General features: G+C 46.2%; 1 protein-coding gene across 1 annotated transcript; it reads right to left on the reverse strand.

Moving 5' to 3' along the window:
• Positions 1 to 12,229: 12,229 nt before the first annotated feature.
• On the reverse strand, positions 12,230 to 21,995 carry DNAJA1 (DnaJ heat shock protein family (Hsp40) member A1). Its single transcript, NM_001287299.1, has 9 exons — positions 21,951 to 21,995; positions 21,653 to 21,797; positions 21,075 to 21,252; positions 19,266 to 19,370; positions 18,835 to 19,062; positions 16,730 to 16,844; positions 14,038 to 14,153; positions 13,136 to 13,236; positions 12,230 to 12,602 (listed from the first exon to the last, which is right to left on the reverse strand). Exons 2-9 carry the CDS (start codon positions 21,782 to 21,784, stop codon positions 12,384 to 12,386), a joined length of 1,194 nt encoding a protein of 397 aa, NP_001274228.1. The 5' UTR covers positions 21,785 to 21,797; positions 21,951 to 21,995; the 3' UTR covers positions 12,230 to 12,383.
• Between the last annotated feature and the right edge of the window lie 198 nt (positions 21,996 to 22,193).

Below are 22,193 nucleotides of genomic sequence, written 5' to 3' on the forward strand. Positions count from 1 at the left end.
GGGGGGAGGCAGTGCTGCACTCTTCACAGTGGCGATCTGGGCTATGCTCAGGCTGGGTGGTGGTGGTGCTGGGAGTGTGGGCTATGGGGGGGGCTAGGGCGAATTTTCAGGTGCTTGTAGCCCCACTCCCAGTACTGTCTGGCACACCCCGGCCCCCAGTCCTCAGCAGCAGCTGACCTGGCCAGTGTGCAGATCTGGGGGCACGCAGCCACTGTGCCCTCCTGGGCTGCGTGCCCCCCAATCCCTGTGGCCCCCAGACAAGCCACTTGCAGTTCCATCCCACGCCCTGGCTGTACAGGGCCTTACCCCTGCTTCAGCCCCAATTCCTCCCTCCTTCGCAGCTGCTGCAGCTACCCACACTGCCCAGCATTTAGGAGGGGACACGTGCCCTCCCCCATCTGTATGCAGCGATGGCAGCTGCAGTTGCTGGCTGGGCTTTGCACCCCAAAACCCGCTGCAGGTGACCTGGGAATGGCCTGATGCCACGTGCATCCCATCGCTTGGCTGAGCCTTATCCCCTGTCTGCCCACAGCAGTGGGACACACGTGGTATCAGGCTGCTCCCAAGCAGGCTGCAGCAGGGCTCGGAGTGCAAAGGCCAGCCTGCAACTGTAGCTGCCTCCACTGCACACAAATGGGGGAGGGGGGGGAGGGGCACTTGCCCCTTGGGGCCTCCACCAGGATGTGGCAGGAGCCTCCCCTACTGCCTCTGGATGAGCCACCTGGGGTTGATCCTTCCACCACCCACCCGACCAGGGCCCCACTCAACTTACCCCTACTCCTGCCTCTACAGCACCGTCCCTCACCCATGGACTTACCTGCTGGGCTAGGGGTGGGGCCTCCCACTGCAGCCTCTAATAGTCTCCAAGAGGCTCTGAGATCTATTGGTCGATCGAGATCCACCAGTTGGTGACCAACGCAGTAGGGTTTGTTCCTGCTTTTGTTTGTTTTTCACGTTCTACCAGGTATCCACCTAGCAAAGTGGTGTCCTTGCTTTCATAAGCAAAACATCCTTTTTCACCTACTTAAGAAAGGTTACTTGGCAATAAGGTGGGTGGGTGTTGGCAGGTGAGGGTGCCTTTGCTTGACATACAAGCATTGTCTGCCCCCTCTCTCATTGCTTCATGCTGTTTTCATGAGTATCTGCAAGAACAGGCTGAAGATGGTCTCAGAGGATGAGTATGTGGTTCAGGCTTTTTCATAAATTTAAATTATTTTGGCTGAGTCCCCACTTCCTGGCAGGATTTGAATTCCACTTGAATCCCACTGTTGACCCCAGACTTAATTAGTCTTAATTAAGTGCCCAATCAGCAGCTGCTACCTAGTCCAGGTCAATAAGGGGTGGTTTTTGACCCCCAGCAGGTTAACCAGGGCATATCTGATCACTGCCTAGTTAACCCGGCAATAGGTGAGCTATGATTAATTAGAACACTCACACAGGATATAAACTGAAACGAATAGAAACAGTTTATTGTAAAATCACAAGCAACAGATAAGTATAACAGTTTAAAATATATTCTCACACTACAAATACTGATAGCAAATTAAACTATGAATAATCCTATTCTTATCTAAGTAATAATTTATATAACAACTCTTATTATTAACAGTATAATCCAGACTCCGGAAAAAGGGAGGGGAATTTTATTAATGGAGAAGAGATTTATTGTACTCCAGCTGCCAATCACCGACTCTGGTTTCTGTCCTCTCAGCCCTTGAGCTGCTGTTGACTAGTTCATAGGTGTAGGGTCGGAAGGGACCTGAGTAGATCATCCAGTCTGACCACCTGCCCTGGGCAGGAATGAATACTGGGCTTATATGACCCCCGATACATTTAAGCTCATATGACCTCAGCTAGGTAATTATCAAGTCTCCTCTTAAAGACCCCCAGGGTAGGGGCCAGCACCACTTCCCTTGGAAGCTGGTTCCAGATCCTAGCCACCCTGACTGTGAAGCAGTGCCTCCTGATGTCTAGCCTGAACCTACTCTCAATCAACTTGTGGCTGTTATTCCTTGTTACTCTGGGAGGTGCTCGGAAGAACAGGGTCTCACCCATTCCCTCCTGGTCCCCCCGATAAGTTTATGAATGGCCACTAGATCCCCTCTCGGCCTTCTCTTGTGGCGGCTGAACAGGTTCAGGTCCTGTAGCCTCTCCTCGTAGGGTCTGCCCTGCTGCCCCCTGATCATGCAAGTGACCTTCCTCTGGACCCTCTCAATGCTGGCCACATCCCTCCTGAAGTGTGGCACCCAGAACTGGACACAGTACTCCAACTGCAACCTGACCAGTGTTGCATAGAGTGGGAGGATCACCTCCTTGGACCTGCTCATGATGCAACTGGATACATGACAAGGTGCGGTTATTCTTACTGACCGTGTCCGTCACATTGGTGGCCCAAGTTCATTTTAGAATTGATGGTGACTCCAAGATCTCTTTCTGCCACTGTGCTTTCGAGAAGGGAGTTCCCCAGCCTATAGGTATGCTGCTGGTTCTTTCTGCCCAAGTGCAGTATCCTGGACTTGTCAGTATTGAATCCCATCCTATTCACATTCGCCCACCCCTGTAACCTGTCCAGGTCCAGTTGTATCCTGACCCTCCCTTCTAGCATGCCTACCTCTCCTCAAATCTTGGTGTCGTCAGCAAATTTGAACAGGGTGCTTTTCACCCCCTTGTCCAAGTTGCTAATAAAAAAATTGAACAGTGTGGGCCCAAGGACCGAGACCTGGGGGATCCCACTGCCCGCATCCCTCCAGGTCAAATATGACCCGTCCACCACCACTCTCTGGGTGCGGCGCCCTAGCCAATTTGTGACCCATCTGACAGTCACCTAGCTTTTTAATGAAAATGGGGTGGGAGACAGTGTCAAAGGCCTTCCTGAAGTCCGGAAAGACTACATCCACCATGACACCTGCGTCCAATGATTTTGTGACCTGATCATAGAAGGCAATCAGATTGGTCTGACAGGACCTGCCGCTAATGAACCCATGCTGGTTGCCCCTGAGCATCATCCCCCCTGCTGTTCCTTCACAGATGTGCTCCTGGATAATTTTCTCAAAGAGCTTCCCCAGGACCAAAGTAAGACTATGCTGGGCCTATAGTTGCCTGGGTCCTCCCTCCTTCCTTTTTTGAAAATGGAGACTACATTGGCCTTCAGTCTTCTGGTGCCTGGCCAAAGCACCACGGAGTGCTTGTAAAGCCATGCTAGGGGCCCTGCGATGATCCCTGCCAATTCCCTCAGCACCCTGGGGTGGAGAGCGTCTGGACCTGCTGATTTGAACATGTCCTGCCCCTCCAGAAGTTCCCTAACTCGATCCTCCCTGACTCTAGCCCTGGCGGAGTCTCTCCTGAGTCCATCCTGAATCCTGGTGGGGGAGATGTCCTGGTCCCTGCTCAGAAAAATGGAGGCAAAGAATTGGTTAAAAAGGTCTGCTTTTTCATCTGGTGCAACTACCAGATTGCCAAGCCTATCCTGCAGGGGTCCTACATTGCCTAGTGCCTTCTTTTTACTCCCTATGTATTTAAAAAAGGACTTTTTGTTGTCCTTGCTCCTTGTTGCTAGCCCTAGTTCCGTATCTGCCTTAGCCTTCCTAACAGCCTCGAGCAATGGAGGTATAATCCTCTTTGGTGATAGCCTCTCCCTTCTACTGGATGTACGCCTCTTTTCTGGCTTTCAAGCGTTCCTGAATGCCTTTGGTGAGCCAAGGGGGCTTTTGAGCACTCTTGCCCCCTTTGACTCACATTGGGACTGTCAACCCTTGGGCTCGGAGGATCATCTCCTTAAGGAACAACCACTCGTATTGGACACCTAGATCCCCTACTCTCCAGGACTGCAATGCCTCTCCTACCAATCTCAACTCGTTGAAGTCGGCCCTCCTGAAATCAAGGACTACTGCCTTGCTGCAGGCCCTTGACACCCTGCACTGGATGGTGAATTCCCATAGGTGATGATCGCTATCTCCCAGGTGGTCGAGGACCTGGAGTCCCCTCACCAGGTTGTTGCCTGTGGCCAGGACCAGGTCCAGCAGGGCATTCCCCCTGGTGGGACTGTGCACCTCCTGGGTTCGGTGGAGGTCTTCTATCTCAGCTAGGAACATACATGAGCAGTCAGACCTGGCTGACTTCTCCTCCCAGCAAATGTCTGGGTAGTTTAGATCACCCATGATGACCACGTCCCTTGACTTAACTGCCTGTGCGAGCTAACCCGAGAATTCCTGGTCCAGCTCTTCCCCCTGGTTGGGTGGTCTGTAGTAGATCCCCACTGTTAAATCCCTTTCCCTGGGGCCCCCTTGTATTCTGACCCAGAGCACTTCAGCCTGCCTCTCCTCCGATCCCATCCTGTTAGTTGAGGACGTGTATTGCTCTTTGATGTACAGCACCACACCCCCGCCTTTCCTCCCCGTTCTGTCCCGCCTATATAGTCTGTAGCCCCTAATGTTTACCACCCAATCGTGGGTTTCAGTGAGCCCTACTCTGTCTGGGCTTGTACTAGCTATCCGGAGGGCGAGTTCCTCCTGCTTATTCCCCATACTTTGAGTGGAAATAGGTGTCAATCTTGTCCTCTGCAGCCCTGATCCCCAGTAGCCTGCTCACCTCAGCCTGGAGCTCCCCCACCTGCTCCTCCAGGGCCTGAAGTCAGGCACAGGAGGGGCAGGTGAGGGAGCCAAAAGACCCCTCCCTCTCCCACCACTGGCCTCTGGGTCCCCGCTAGGCCACCCCCACAGTGGGGCAGGAGGCTGCCAACCCTACCATGAGCTCCGTCCGGGTGGAGGCCTCAGAAGAGCCCAGGGTAGGTGGTGTCACTGGGGCGGGACCCCTAGCAGCTGCGCTCCATGTCCTTACCATGTCCGTGGAGCCATGAGTCTTCCTCTCTCTCTTGCTGGAGGCTCCTTCCAAATTACTGCTGTGCACCCACCTTGCACAAACACCGGTGCGCCGTTTCAGAGCGCGCCTGTTTGTGCGCTCTGTTCGTGCACGTGGCTCCCTGCTGGCTCAGATAAGAGGGATCTGGGGAGCTCCCCCTCCGGATCCTCTACAGCTGTGCCAGCTCCCTTCTCCCCTTGCACTTACCTGGATCGGCGGCTGTCGCTGCCACCGCCACCTCCACTGCCAGTGAGTTGGGATGGTGGGCACACGTGGCTTACCTGTCACTATTGTTATGGGAAGGGGTGCCAAAACAGTCAAAACAGACAAAGGAAAGAGAAATAGAGAAGGTGGGATGGGATGATACTTACTGAGAGAGGCAGAGAGCTGCTATCTTCTGTGCAGAGCACACCCGGCAGGGACAAAACACTGGGGAGCCAACCCTTTCTATCTCAGTGACAACTGCAATAGACGGAGAAACTGAAGGGCTGGAGCCCTGCAGAACACCAGGGTCTGAAGCGGTATGCCTCCACAGCACACCAGTAACTCCTCTTCATTGTCTCTCTCACGAGTCCTCACACTCCCTCAAACACCTTCTCACCCAGTCACCTCACAGCCACAAACAGTCCAGTTAGGCCCAAACACACACCAGACAGCCCCAAGATGTCAAGCATAGAGGCTTATATAGGTGCTCTGCACCCCGTACACTACTCCACTATGCATGGCTCTCTGATGTGCACACAGCACTTTGCCTCTATACCTTTTCAGGTGGCTGATATCATTTGGTACCAGTGGGGTTGGGTCGAGCTCACAGCTTGACCTACTTAACACTGAACTCCCTGACTACAGGCCTGAATTTCCTCTTCAACACCACAACCGCCAACGGTGTAGCTTGTTTGAGCTTTAAGAGCCACTGAAGCTGGAGATCCTGACTGGGGATAAAGCTTGCATCTAACTCAGTTTCCTGCCCTGATGCAGATCTGGTAGAGTGTTTTTTTACTGTCTGAGGAATCGTGGGATCAGAAGTCTGTTCTCTGTTTTCCATCCAAATAAATTAGTTCCAGTTCAGACCATCTCACGCTGAAAATCTTGGTGGCTGAATGCTGTTATTAAGTCAAGTGCTAACCAGCCAGCAACAAGACTCCTTAGCATTGTTAAATCAATAGTGATTCTTGCCTTTGAGTTTATACCAAACTAAGAAGTTGGAAAAGAAATACTTGATTATAAAGAAATGTCTCACTAAGAATATTTCTTGTTCATCCAAATTTGTATTCAGGTTCACATTAGTTTAAATGGTTCTAGTCTCTGACTGAATTCTAATAGTAATAGTTCTGAAGTCTTTCACTAGCCATTTAAATGGGAAATTACTCACTTTGCTATCTAAACAATGCATAAGTAATTGCTAGGATAAATAGTATTTTAATTAGGTAATTGGGAGCTAAAGAGGAAGATACTTTGCAGAGTGACAGAGATGCAAAAAGTGTTTAAAAACTAACAATTGTAAAATAAAACCATGTTGTGTGCAGTGATCACATAATAGACCACATCATTTCTCTACATAGTCACCCTGCCTAGTACACAAGCATTCCAGCAAGTCACTACTGGTTACTTTAGCTGTGGACTTCTAGCCAAGGCGGAGATAATGAAATCCTGGTTCAGAGGAAAGAGAAACCAAGAAAATAACTGATTATCAAGGGACACTAGCTATATCTAATGGTGAATGGTCTGAAAAGGAATGAGGCAGAACTTCTATTCCTTGCCTTGTAACAGCAGAAGGGGTGTTCAGCTTGCGTGGCAGAAAGTGAATTAAAAACAATTGCTACATAGTCTAAAATTGATTCTTGTGGAGCTTGCTATGAAGATAGCACTGACTCACAAAGGCCTGCATTTTAAATTAGACACCTGCAGCTGTAGCTAGAAGTCAAATTAGATTTTGTTTAAAAAATATCTAAGGAAATTGATGTGAATTCAAATGGTAATCAGTGGGAGGTTCCAGCAAGTATCTTTGGAAATCCTATTTGGTGTTTGTGTCTTTAGAGGTTTGTGCATCTCTACAAAGCATAGTATTTCAAGAGCATTTGGATTTTTATCTAGAAAAGAATATTCTGTTACATTCATCAAAGCCTCATTTGTATAGTGCATAATACAGGGTATTATAGCATCATAGAAAACTAGGGCTGGAAGGGACCTTTAGAGGTCATCTAGTCTAGTCCCATGCCTGAAGCAGGATCATCCCTATCTAAAGTATCCCATGCAAACCTGTCTAACCTATTACTAAAAGTATGCAACCCTAGTCAATCCTGTCATACAATCACAATCCTAACCTGCCACAGGTAAAATTAGAGGGAAAACAGCAGCCAGTGTTCTGATGCTGCAGGGTTTGTCAAAATATTCTTGACAGATCCAAAGAAGGTGGTCATGATTGAGGAAGACAAAAGCCCTTGTAGTCCATACCAATCTGACCATGGGGTAAAAATCTTTCCTGACTCCAGATGTGGTGATCTGTCTGACCATAACCCTGAGCAAGACCCTCTACAGCAGGGGCAGGCAAAAATACAGCTCAAAGGCTAAATCCAGCCAGCCAGCAGCAGGTCTTTGGCCCACAGCAGGTCCCTCAGTCCTGCCTGGCCCAGGCACCACCTGGCTGCAGCATGTCCTGCCGCCCCCTGTGCACACAGCGGGACTGGGGCAGCTCCACAGCTAATCTGCCTTTCTAGGCAGCCCAGATGGTGGCGGCTCCTTTTGGCTGCCATTGCTGCTGGCCCCCGCCCCGTGGTACCAGTGGGGACCTGCACACACAGCCCCAACCCTGCATGCCCCTTGCCAGCTCATGGCTTGCCCACCCAGGCTCAGCAGCAGCACTGCCAGACAGACAGCTGCTCAGCATGGGGTAAAAGCAGCCCCTCTCCCTCGCCACTGCTGGCACTTCCTGGTGTAGCCTCCCAAAGCCCACACAGGGCTGCCCTGTGTCTATGCTGCGTCCCTGCCACCTCTGGAAAGCCCAGAGGCGCAGTGGTGGCAGTGCAGAGCAGATGCATGGCAGCCTGGAGCAGGAAGGCTACACCAGGAAGTGCCGGCAGTGGCAAGGGGGAGAGCCCAGTTTCTCCCCATCCTCACCCCCTGCACTGAGCAACATTTTCTGTCTCTTGCTGAGCCCAAGCGGGCAAGCCCAGAGCAAGTGTTGGTGCACAGGGTTGGGGCTGTGCGCGTGGGTCCCCACTGGAATTGCAGGGCTGAGGCCAGCGGTGGTGGCAGCCGGAAGAAGCTGCTGCCACCTGGGCTGCCTAGAAAAGCAGTCCAGCTGCAGAGCCACCCTAGCCTTGCTGCATGCCCAGGGGGTGGCAGGACACACCACGGCCAGACAGTGCCTGGGCTGGGCAGAACCAAGGAACCTATCATGGGCCAGATTGGGCCTGCAAACCATATTTTACCCTCGGCTCAAGGGGGCACATGTGGAGGGGCTCCCATGCACACCCCACCATACCTGCAAACCCAACCACACCCTTCCCCACACAATCACATACCCCACAAACACCACACCCACCCACACCCTCCCCCCACCTGTGTGCCTCTGGGGGGAGCTCTGCACACTGCTACTCATACACCCTGCCCCACACACCACAGCCTCCCACAAACTCCATACCCTCCCTTCCACCCGCCCACACCAACCCCCCTATACCCACCCACCCACCCACACCCAACATCCACACACACATCTACAATCCCCCACAAACCCCATACCCACCCATCCATACCCCCCACCCCTCTACATCCTCCCAATACTATTTAAGAGTAAGACTTAATTTTAAGCTATTATGCAATCACCTCTATACACACAAAACACAGAAATCAGGACAAAAATGTTTTTAAATAAAATTAAAATATGCTATTGTCAATGCTTGATCTTTAGTATATACCTTTTTTTTGTGTTCCAATATGGCAAAACCCCTTCCCAAAAGGAGTACTTCTGGTGCCAAGGGGAGGGGACTTCTGGTAGTAAAGGTCAGGGATTAGGGAGCGGGACTTCAGATTCGAAGATGGCATGGGGAAGGTGTGTGTGTGTGTGTGTGTGTGTGTGTTTGGGCGGGGGGGGGGGGGGGGAGGGCACACACCTGAAAAGGGGCAGGGCTACTTTTGTGGTGCTTAACAGCTTGCCAAAGCTTGTTAAGCAGCCCTCCAGTTGAAATTGCCCACCCCTGCTCTACAAGAACCTCTGGGTTTTAGTCCAGCAAAATCCACATTTTTGATTATAGCCAACACCCAATTCCTCTGAGAAGTTGAAAGAAAACACCCGACTTAGCAACAGGAGGGGGAAAACACTCCATTCTTAGCCCCATTTGGCAACCAGCAGAGCCCAGAAGTATGAGAAATACCCATGGAATAACATAGACAAGAATCTGAGATTTTCTGAGACACGCAGGTTGCCCTATAGTCATCTGTAGACATTTTTGCATTGTCTTTGAGAGTAGATGTTGCTGTTGTTGCAGACAGGTTGAGGGTAGATGGACCATGGGCAGGATACTGTGCTGTACTGAGTGCAGCCATGCACCAATCCAGCCACACGTGCCCAAATTTGGCTGTGTGCTGATACAATCTAAAGCATGCAGAACCACTTTATCTGACCCTCAGGACTCCCAGTGGGTCTAGAAATTTGGCAGCAGGGGAATGGCAAAGCTGCAACTGGTTTCCCCACTCAAATTTTTGGACCACTGTGGCCAGATGGCATGGCTGTGCACAGTACGGGGTGACTACCCCTGCTCCAGAGCAGCATTTCTCAACCTGTGGGTAGTGACACAAAAGTGGGTCATAATATGTCAGAGCATTATGAACTTTAAAAATAGATCAACAAAGTTTTAAAATGGTTTATTCTTTAAAGAAGAAAAATGTGGGAAACCATGTACTTTCCCTTGCAAGTTGTCAAAGTTCTAGTTTGCAAGGGGCTGCTTGGAGCCCCCTCATACCTCCCCCCACATACCCACCCTCTGCCCCACATAGTGGGAGGACTGGGAAGCAGCAGGTCAGGAGTGAGGGGTACTGGGTCAGGACTAGCTATCCATGTTTACAAATGGGTCCTGGTCCAAAAAAGGTTGAGAACCACCGCTCTAGAGGGATCTATAGCAGTTGTCATGCTAATTAGTTGAGCGCAGAACCTTGTACATAGACTTCATCCCTATGGACATGCAGCTCTTAAAGTGGATCAAAAGTATAGCCAAGCCTGAACATGGCTCAGCAATCAAGCAGGCAGTGGTTGAAACAGTCAGTGTGATATGTAAGGTGGGCATTAGGAGGATGAATTGCATGGTATCTAAAAATGCCAAGGAAGTAGCAGTGAGCTTTATGTTGGTAAAGTTGGCTAGCGTGACCTTACACTCAGATCAGACAAATGAATGGTAAGTTTGGATAGGATAGTTAGGTTTTCACCTTAGTGAATTAATAAGCAGCATTTTGGTTTCAATGTCAAGATAAATATGAGCAGGTAAGGCAGAAAGCTGTTGCCAGTATGTGGACGGGTTTAGGCCTGTAGAAAGATACAGAAGCCAGAGATGTGAATGAACATAATACATTTTTGAAAAATAATGTATAGGAATGATCAATTGTAGCAAATACAGCACAAGAACAGGCCCTTGCAATTAGGCAGAAGGAAACTCGTAAGAGCAGTTGTGGCAGTTTTTTTTATTGCAGTAGCACCTGAAGACCTCAAGTACAGTTAGGCCCCTTTTACTACCAGGTGCTGTACAAACATGCAACTGCCCCTGCCCAGTCAGCTAGCTCATATATGACACTGATCTAGAAAGGGGAGGGGAAAAGAAGCAAGACACAGCTTTACCCAATACCACACAGCAGATTACTGGGGAGCTGGGACTATAACCCAGCATGCCACAGGGCAATTCTAGAACTACCGGTCAGGCCAAAGTCTAGGCAATAAGAGAAGGCAGCATGCTTATGGATTAAAAGATATAGTGAAGTAAAAGGGCTACAGTGTGTTTAGGGAAGCCATCCTCAAAGCTGGTGGCTAGTAAAGGAAGTTTACATTCACAAAGTAGACAAACAGTGGATTGATCATCTTTTAAGCATCGTGAACTAAAACCTTGAAAGAAGTTGCAACTGGGGCCAGATCTGTATGCATTGAATGCCCTGCCATTCTACTAGGCGCACACAGGTTTTATTACCTCTTCTGATGGTAAGATCAGGCTATGATTTTGATAGACATTAACTACTACTGAAGAGGCAACACTCCATACCACCATTCAATAGTCCCAAGGGAGCTTCTGAGATATGCCTGATATTCCTTCACACACACAAAGAGGGACAAGTGTAATTAAAATGTAACAATGACTACAGCTAATGATCTACTGCAATATAAAAGTACACTGCAGTATAATTAATTCTGGTTAGATAATTTTTTTTGTAAAAAGGGGAAGGGGGTTAAAAGTAGAATAAATAAAATGTTCTACCACAAAACAGTCTTAGAAAAGAACTACTGAACAGTTTTGTAATTATGTCCAAAAGGTTTTACCTATAACTAGAACATTTGCAGTCTTTCAATAATTAGATTGTAATGCACATGGTAAAATGTGAATTTTGAAACATACTTTTTAAGTGCTCACCACTTGTATGTACACCACATCCCCTACATAGCACCATTTTTCTACCTCCTTCTTTCCAAGCTCCCAGTCTGCTATTTTTCCAACTTAATACATTGCCAGCAGAAGTAGATGGACTTCAGGGATGGAAGTCATGGTCAAACTTCACATATCATTATGATAGTCTTTTTTAAAACTGATTTTTAAGAATGGCTTCTTCTATCCACCAATAGAGAATGACAAGGGTTAAAGTTTCTACTTGAATAAGGAGCAAACTTGGACTGCACACTGTACTACAGTTGCCCATGTCAAGCACAGGATTCTATACTAGGTCACATGTCATGAGAGCAGCAGGTTGGGGGTTGTATATCACCACTATGTTAAGTGGGCATGTAATGTGAATACTGACAGCAGCCCTGGCAGCTGGAGATAACATAGGCTATAGTACTGTGTAACTGCAATACAGCAAATCGATTCAACAAATAGCAGTACAAATCCAGACATTAACAGGTTATATTGTAATTCATACAAAAAACTTAAAATCTTAACATTATAAATACTTGTGCATACTTAGTTAATAGGGCATTAAGCTAAAATACCAAAAGATCACCACTGACTTTTAAGCTAAAGCTTGTGCATTTGCACACAATTAAGATACAAGAAGTACAAGGCCTGAAATAAAGACAAGCAATCAAGGTAACAGACTTCTGGACCAAACAGGTAAGGCTGGAAAGGGATCAGCTTTATCTGAACTTGCAGCCTGGAGCTTTATACAAATTGCAAAATCATTTTGATGGTGCCAATTTTATTTAATGTTTTTAAAAACACAACTATGGTTGAGTATTACAACAAAAACAATAGCAGGTAGTGACGCAAAGTAGTCCTTCACTCATCCACTAATGCATACAAAACAAGCATCACAACAGATATTCACTGGCCAGTTTAAGATGTCTGACACTGAACACCACCTCTAGGATGATGCTCATCATCTTCATAGGCTTCTCCATTATAGTGGTGTCTTCTTTCTTGAGCTGGGTCAAAGTCCACCAGATCTACTTGCTCCATTTCTTCAGTCTCTTCCACCTCCTGCCTTGCAGGCAGCAGCTTTTCCAAAAGAGACAACTTATCAGAGGAAAGAAAACCACTATCTGGGAAGTTTACCTGGGTGAAGGGAAGAGGAAAAGAAAAAGATCAGTAAGAGCTGCCATTACTCCATTTTGCTAGGTGACAGATTTTTGCCATTATTACTAGGGCAGGCTTGCTCCTACAGAACAATCACCCTGCAACACACAGAGGACTCCTATTCTCCATAGTGCTGAGATCCCCAATGATGAAGCAGGCAAATTCAAGCAGGCATGTAAAGTGGTTTTACTTCTCATCTAACCACCAGATATGCTCCACAGCTTAAGCTACAGGCATTTTCAATTAAGTAGTCTTAAATCTTTTTTTTTTTTTTTGGTCTTCCTTTGAAGGCCTTCTTCCACAGCAAATGAAGCATGAAGTACTTGGGTAGTTTCATGTGTCAGCTTTACTCTAAACCACATCATCCTACATTGGTTTCAACAGTGCTTTGCAGAACAGAGAGAAATGAGCAAAATAAACTCTGAATGCCTCAAATCTTCTTAACTACTTCACAGGAGTCAGATTCCCAACATGTTCAGTACTTAAATACATTAATCTGATGCATCTTTTACCTTGAACTCAATGATCAAACGCCCCTTTTCATATGGTCTGCGGTAAATGGGCATGCCCTCATTCAGCACACATTTAACATCTCCATGCTTCACAACCTGGCCTAAAAAAAACACAAAGAAAACAAAACCCCAAGCACACAGGATAAGCTGTTATTTGACAGGCAGAGACAAGGGAGAAAAGTTAAGAGTAAAGCAAAGAATTAAAAAAATAATAATACAACATATAAAAATGATTTTAAAATGTCTAGTTTTAAAAATCTTGCAAGTCACATGTAGGAGTCTGCACACCTAAACTCCATTGTTCCCCTTCCACAACTATGCAGGTTTTTCTTTGTTGTCCATAACCTGTACGGAGATGGCATATAAAGATTTGTTCCCTCTTAAGGCTAAAATGTCTCTCAAGTAGCAGCTGCAGCTTGCCTCAACTCAGAAGCAATGAGTGATTACATTCTCTAGGTCTGTTCATACATCTTGAAGCCTATTTATGCAGATACGCACTCTAATTGGACACCAATTTGTGAATTTTGAGAGCATCTTCCTGGGAGCCAGAACCTTCACGAAATTCCTATAAGAACATAGTGCATTTAGGAAAAATATTGTTTATTTACTAGGGAAATCTCTTACAGTAATTTGGCTGAATTGGACCACGAGTTCAAGTTAATTTAAATGAACAAGGTTGCTAGCTTCAGGCCAGAAAACTTGAAACAACTTTCCCATCATTTTAGGCTTTGAACCAGATTTATATTCTATCAGCTCCAATTAAGTTGCACTTAACACTTTAGACTGTAAATGGACTAATTGAACTAAAAGTCTAATGCAAGCAGCTTAACAGCTCTTCAGACATTTGCTAGATGCACTGATACTTAATGGAAAAGAATCAGTTTAGAAAGCAACACACTTACCAGGATGAGAGGTAATAATTATATTTCTATTATCCAGCGTTGTGATGGGTTTCTGAAAGCCACATAGTGCCTCAACTAGTTGTATGTCCATGCACATGACTAGGTCCTCACCTCGTCTACATTTGAACAAGTAAAAAAATGCCACTCAGTACAGTATTCAGTAAAAACTGGGAATAGTATGCAAGAAGACTAGAGATTAGTTATACCTTTGGATTTGAGAAAGTAATGAAGATGCTGTAGAACTGGGTTCAAAGGAGCTAAATTAGAGGGCAAGCCTTGATGACTAAAGAGGGAGCAAGAGAGGTTAGAACATAAAGTCAGCCATATAGGAGCTGAGGCACTCTACTATGGAGGAGATGTGGATTTTGGATTGTTTTTGTTTAATTAAAAAGGTACTAAAATTAATATGGAATCTCAAGATGTGGGAAGGCAGGGCAAGGGGAGGAAATAGAACCACTTCAAGTATACAACCCCATCCTCCTGCATGGGAAGGATCAACAAGGACAGCAGAATAAGGTGAATCTGTAAGCAACTGAACAATGCCAATTAAAAAGAAAGTTCATTCTTGGCTACAAAGCTGAAGTACAAGTCAGGATTTTTAAATGCAACTGAGAACTGCTGTTAAGTCAGTAAGCATTAGACCTGTTATGATGAATTGGGGAAGGAGTGGAAGGCAGGGTAGGAAGTCAATTAAAATAATGGTACAGGTATGGGCACTCAGGTCAGGGAGATCAAGATCTCCATCGCAGTGTTTTACAAGAACAGACCAGTAGTTCTCAGCCAGTTAGGCTCTAAGCACCCTTTGGTTAGAAACTCAAAAGGCACCCCTCAAAAATGCCAGCTTTTAGCTCTCACTCATTTTCTTGATGGGGTAGAAGAGAAGAGGAAGGAGAACTGTTTTTTTGTTCCAAGGAATTCAGAAATACCAACATATCAAAATGTTGAGATGTCTGGTTTTAAAATCTTGTAAGTTGCACATAGGTGTCTGCACACCTAAAACAAACAGTGCTAATATTGCACAGGGCACATGAAAGGATCTCATGGCACCCCAGTTGAGATTTACTGGAAAAAGAAATGCATGGGAGTTGCAAAAATTTTATGATGCTTAGTCATAAAATTAGGCATCACATTTTATTTCCCCAGTATTTAAGAAAAATTAAACCACTATGAGCACATTTGACTTCGCTAGCATTTCAGGTTTTAACAGCCTTGAATTAGAACTGAAGGCAAAAAAAAAAAAGAGGGGAAAACAAAAAATACAATTTTTTTTTGTTTTTAAACAGACAGAGGCACCAAAATGGTCAGATAAGGAATCTTAGAAATTGGTGAGATTTGTAACAAAGATTATGTTAACTGGAATCTAAATGACAATACCACATTTGTTAACTACAAAACTATGATTAGTAGATTTGTAGCATCATAAGGAGTAGCTGTAGGGAAAAAATGACTGGCTGCAGAAGCTGGAAGATTACCAATACAGCTTTAAAAGAATGTGTCTTAAAACTTACTAAACATTTTAATAAACTGTGCTATAGAACTGGAGTAAGCTGATGAAATTTGATGACAGCAGAGTAGAAAAACATTCTGGGTATTTGCACATCCCCAGGGCTTCATGATAACCCTTCAAAACCTACTGGGGTGATAGCAAAGAGTAGTTCAGCATCTTAACAGATTTTCTATAAGTCCACCATTATGGACTGTACATGGAAAAAAAGCAGTACAAATCTATTGCACTGATCAGTAGTACTGATCTTGGTGGATTACTGTTACCACCAATAAGCCATTATATGAAAGGTGTACGCCAAGCAGGATCTGGTACCACTAACAGATCCTAACAAGTTTGCTAGTACTGTTACTAACACAATTCTGGCACTGGCTTTGGTAAGAATGCTGTTCTTAATAAATTCACATTTTATTACTAAATCACTGATAATGGATTATTTATGGTACTGTGATTCAGTTCCAAAATCAACTCATTTCCATTAGGAACCAATAGATCTGGACACCGTGTGGCTCATGTGCCAAGAAATACGAGGGGGAGCCCTAAGAGACTGGGTCCCTAGAGTGAGTAGTACAAGTATTCACATTTCCAAATTTTATTGGTGTCAAGCTTGCATTGGAATTCTAACTCTGACATTTAAAGAGAAAAAAAAAACAAAAAAACAAAACAGAAAAAACCCCACAAAACTCAGAGGTGACTAGATCTGCCGTTATATACACTCAGGTGAGAATTAAAAAAAAAAAAAGCCAGACACTTACTGGTGACAAAAGTTACAAATCTCATTTGTACGAAACATCTTAAGCTTTACCAGTAGGGACCCCACTTAAGAACTGGAGTTTAGTCTGTTTCAGGGAGACAAGTAAAGCCAGAGTGCAGTGGCCTGGCCTAAAAAGATGCAGGATTAGAGCTAGCATCTACAAGCACTTTGAGAGAAAAAAAAAAAAAAAATCTTACATCCACCAAGCGCCAAAAGTACTGACCATTTTAAGATTAAGTGCACAAATATTCCTGCATATATGCAGTGAATCTACATGCTAACCAAATACTTGGCTTAGTGAAAACTAGCTTATAACACCAGGAAAACAGAATTAAGTGTTGTTCAGTTTCAGAAATTAATAAACTGAATCATAATCTGTGAAGTTTTTGGAGAAGCTTCTCAGAGTATAAAAGGAAGATGTATGAAGTTTTTACCTTGTAAATGTAGGGTGGTCTTTTTGATCCAAAACAATAATGATATCACCTGGTTCCAATCCTGGCTCTTGGTCCCCTTCACCATGGAATGTTATTTTCTGACCATCCTTCATTCCTATTACAAATGGACTAAATTAAGACAAAAAGCTACAAAATAAACGTATCACTTCAGCAGATACCATCTTGTGTAAGAAAGAAAGCTCCTGAACAGGTTCTTGTATTACACAATTCTCAGTCTATACATAACCAATCAACCATCTCCATAGCCATGTTTGATCTACACCAGGCGTGGGCAAAATGCAGCCCATGGGCTGGATGTGGCCTGCCAAGCCACTGTATCCAGCCTGCAGGGTCTCTAAAAATTTTATAAAATTAATATTAAATCTGCCCTTAGCTGCCCATCATGCAGCCTGCGATAGCTTACCAAAACTCAGTAAGCAGCCCTCCACCCAAAATAATTGCCCAACCAGGGGTTGTGATATTTAGCAGCAGGGGAGCAGTGGAAGTTCCACACACCTGGATCCAGCCAGCACCTCCTACCCACCCACCCCCAGAATCTACCCCCAACCCATTCAGAGCAGCCTGGCTGCTCCGAGTGCCTCAACCACCATCCCTGCATATCCAGATGAGGGTCTTGGGGTCAAACCACTTCCCCACCCCCGCACTCATCAGGCCCAGGCATCACCCCCCCCAGACTGCTAACCACTTCCCTTTATATGAAAGGCAGCCATTACATCACCCCAAATCAGTCATGCCATGAGGAAAATCCTTATTTTTTTCCAATCACCTATACATTCTAGTTCTTTTCAGTTATTTAGAAGTGGGTAGCATATTCTCCAACTAAAAACTGAGAGCCAAAAACAGCCCATGGTCAATTAGTGAACCCTAGAACAGGGGTTTTAAAAAGTGTACCCCCAGCAGCTAGACAAGGAGCAGGGAGGGTGGGGGGCATGCAGCTGGGTGCAGAGCAGCAGCCACATGCTGGAGGGGGTGGGGGGGGGGCTTGCATCTGGCCAGCACCTGTGCAGCTCATGGAGGGGTACAGCTGCCCCCCCACTCCTGGGAGGCAGCAGCATGGGGTGGTGGGTGGCAGCACTGTCCCCACTTACTTGCATGTACCACCAAGGCTATGCGTCATACCTCCACAGTTGATAACCCCTGCCCCAGAACCATTACACTAAACCCTCATAATAGTTTTACTATTTTTCCTGCCTTAAAAGTACTTTATAAAGATTTAAGCAGAAATGTAGTAGGCAGCTACTGATAAGGGCAAGATGCTTCGACCATTTGCTGGTGCAGTGTGTGTCAAACTCATTAAGTATCCGACAACCCAAAGTTCTTGCACAGCTGCACCATCTTTGGTCATCTCTTCAGAAATAAAAGCTTTTTTTGCATCTGTTATTCAATACAGTATTATTTCCCCTACCACGTAAGAGCTGCTTATAAATGCCTAAAGTTCATTATACATTTGCCAGATACTGTTCAAGAAATATATGGAGGTCAGTGTAGCACCTGGAGTATGTATGTCAGGGTGGTTTACCAAATTGAGTTCTAAGCACAGTGGGCTTAGGACTACTTTTACACCCCATTACTGTAGCAGACCTGGTTCCTCTTCACGCTGAAACAGCAGAAGTGATCGGGATCTGCAGTCCCAAGGACTAGATGGCCAACCTCTGAACAAACAGGTTAGATCAGAAAAACAAAGCAAAGAATGTCTGTTTGATGGCTAGGTAACCACGTCAGCATTGACTCACCAGCCTGTTCTTATGTGTGTCAATTTTTCCTGAACCTAACATTTGCTTGTTTAGCAGAGTCAATACATAAAACAGTAATATTACAGGTTGTGAAATTAATGCCCATGTACAAGTCAGTGCAAATTAATATACACTAGCCATCAACTTTGTTTATTAAGAGCCAAGACCTACATTTGAGACTGCAGAACCTGTTTACCACTCTAAACAGCAAAGCTGCGTACCACATCATTGCTGTGCAATAGATTAATGCTGACACTGGGCTCCTTTGAAAGACATGTTTGAAACTTTAATGAATTTCAACTTCCATCAGTTGCGCAAGGTTAATCAAAAGAGTATATTCAAAAGACTTACCCTTATCAATATGAACTTCTAAAATCTTCTTCTCCCGAACAATCTTCCTTCCAGTGCAACTTTTACACCTGTCCTTTGGACTGATACGCTCCCCATGGCCCTGACACTCCATACAGACCGACTGGATTTGCTGAACCATTCCTGGTCCTATCTGGTGAATTCTTATTTGCATGCCTGTACCTCTGCAGTTGGGACAGCATTCCACTGCACCTTTCTTACCACCTCGACCTGATAACAAGACAGCAGAATGAAAGGATTTGACAACTGAAATGAACTCCAAATAAAACATATCAAAAGTACACTTATTTAGTTTATTGAAAACAACTGTTTTCACCTGAACATAATTTTTTGTAAAGATAAACAAAAAATGAGTTAGTGGAATTCAGTTAACAAGTTCCCTGGAGTTCTAGACTGTAGTACAGAAAACTTACCTTCACATTTGTCACAAATCACATTCTTTTGCAGAGCCAGTTTTCTTGTTGCCCCATTGTACAAGTCCTCTAAACTTACTGACAACTGATGAACAACATTTTTACCTGTAAAAAACACACTCATTATTCCAGACTTTGTAATTCCATGCTAATCAGATTTTGTTCTCTTATTTCTCAACTGAAATCAACTAAGACCCAATTCTTCAGAACATAGCACATTTACTAAAGGAAAATACTTTAACACAAGCCAACTGCCCATCAGGAATGACAGGGTATAGGGACAAAGCAGGCAGGGTGGGGGATAGGAGGGGAGGGAGGGAGCTTGCTCCACCATCCCATGCTGCCTCCAGGGAGCAAGGCTCCATCTCTGCCATCATGGCAGCACTCTGCCATCATGGCAGCACTCTGCCATGCACTGCCTCCTGTCTGGAACACTCTTGGAGCACTCTGATTGGTTGTTTCCCTCAGTATTGTGATTGGTTGTCTCAGCAGCCAGTCAAGAGTGCAGATACAGCATTACAGACAGACTAAGGCTTTTATTATATTAGAATACATAAAAAAGCAAGCAAGCATAGGACTCATAACATAGCACTATTAAAGTACTAACAATAAAAGATAATGGTCCTATGCTAACATTTCCCCCCACCATTCAACATGGTGGAGAAAAAGCAGCAACTTCTTACTTCATGTAACATGAAATTTGGAGTCTATGGCTGTACTGTTTTTTGTACTAGTCACACCTTGGTGCATGTGCGCGCGCGCACACACACACACACACACACACACACACACACACCCCCCCACCCACCCCCCGTAAGGAAGAATTATATAAAGATGTGTTCTAGTTAAATAACATTAATCTGTTAAATCACTTAAAAAAGCTTAGGCTAAATTAAGAACTAGACAATTTAGTGCATTATAAATACGATGAAATAACCACCTCAAACTATAACTTCCAAACCTCTAAATACTGGAAGCTCTAAGGGAAGAGGGAAGGGAGACAGATCAGTCCAAGAGGCCCTACATAAGTTTTTTCTTGCTACTCTGCTACAAAACAAGGATACCATCCTAGGTCAGTGGTACTCTATATTCTAGTCCTGCCAGCTGGATCCGATGCATGGAATCAGTCCCTAGGCTAGATCCAAAGGAGGGTCAGGCTGCAGTTATGCCAGCCCAGCCCCACACACTAGATCTAGTGCATGGGGGCATGTCACCCGACCTGCAGGGCACTCCACAGGTTTAAGACTAGAAGTTGGAAGTATGGCAGCTGTGGCTGTATTAAAGTGCTGTAACTTAATCCAGAGCAGCAGCAATTAATGTTTCCCCTACCTCCCCACAAGATTTTCAGGCCTCCAGGGAGCCCCATGCAAGACATGCCCCACCACCCAAGCTGGAGGTTGAGCACCACTGCCTTAGACGGACCTGTTCCGACCCAGAAGAGTATTTATGTTCTTTAGAAAAGTTTGGCACATACAGTTAGCTTAATCTTCAAACCTCAAGTTTTAGACAATGACACCACTGATGTCTTGTGACACCTACCTATTACTATTCATACAAAGTTAGTATTATAACTCATTATACACTAAACATTCAGAAAATAAGCTTTAGATTACTGTGATAGTTTTCTTGTTTTCAAGCACCAGCATAGGAAAATTGGCACCATTTAGTTATTAAAAAGTGTAGCCACTCCATCTTTGTCTTTTCTTGAACTCTAACAGAAGCAAGTATGATCTCTCTCAACTGTATTCAGGGAGGGTCCGGTATATGCTCGACTGCCAGTGTACCCAACATGACAAAAAGGTTGCATACCTCGCCTCTCTCTTTGCATTCTTCCACCTCCTCCAAAGAACATGTCAAATATATCCATGGGGGACCCAAAGCTACAGCCAGAACCACCCTCTTTAATGGCCTGCTCGCCTCCTTTGTCATATAAGTCTCTTTTCTTGGGATCAGAAAGAACTTCATATGCTTGAGAAATCTGTTTGAACTGCAACAGAAGCCAGCACATTAACTAAATCCACAAGGAGATGTGACAAAACCAGACATTTCCCCCCCCCCAATCCCTTTAACACCAACAATTATTAGCTTTAAAACAGCAGCCCATTTGGAGCTGGTGAACAAACTTCAACCGAGCCAGCCTTTACAGGGGAACTTTCCCCACCCCCCGTTCCCGCTGTGCTCAGGCACAGCCACAACCAGAAACCCAAGCTGGGAAGAGGCCTGGTGCTTCTGCTGCATTCCTGGATCAGGGACCCGAGCAAAAGCACCCACAGGGAAGCCCTGCAGGCACCTCTCATAAAGAGAAAGTGGGAAGAGAAGAGAGACGAGGCGAGGCGAGGCGAGGCGAGGCGAGGCTCCCACCTCTCCCCTCCCCCCCACGTCGCTACCTTCTCGCCCTCGTTGGGGTTTTTGTCGGGGTGGTACTTCAACGCCAGCTTGCGGTAGGCCTTCTTCAGCTCCTCCTGGGACGCGCTGGGCTTCACGCCGAGCACATCGTAGTACGTCGTTTCTTTCACCATCGTGAACGGCGACCTGCGCGAGCCGCCTCCGTCAGCCGCGCAGCACCTCCCGCGCCGCGCCGCGCCTGTCCCAGCAACCCCGGGGTCAAAGGGCCGACAGCGCCGCGTGGGCCCCAAGGCTGCGCCCCCCAACCCCCACCCCGGGGCGGCAGCAGCAGCGCCCTACCTGGCTGACTGGCGGCGCTGGCTCCGGCGGCTCCCGCGGCCTCCCGACTTTTCTGGAAAGTTCCAAACAAGGCTCGGCATCCGGAGCCTTTTGTAGCCGGGGAGGCCCCGCCCCGGAAGCTTCGTCCCCTCGTTGCCGGGTAGCCGGGGGCGGGAGGGGGCGGAGCGCGGGAGCGGGAGCCAATGGCAGCCTCTGACCTCGCTTCACCCCGCCGACTCGGGCCGCCCGGCTACAGCCCCCAGC

The sequence above is a fragment of the Alligator mississippiensis genome, chromosome 3, assembly GCF_030867095.1.
Source record: "Alligator mississippiensis isolate rAllMis1 chromosome 3, rAllMis1, whole genome shotgun sequence".
Classification (NCBI taxonomy): Eukaryota; Metazoa; Chordata; order Crocodylia; family Alligatoridae; genus Alligator; species Alligator mississippiensis.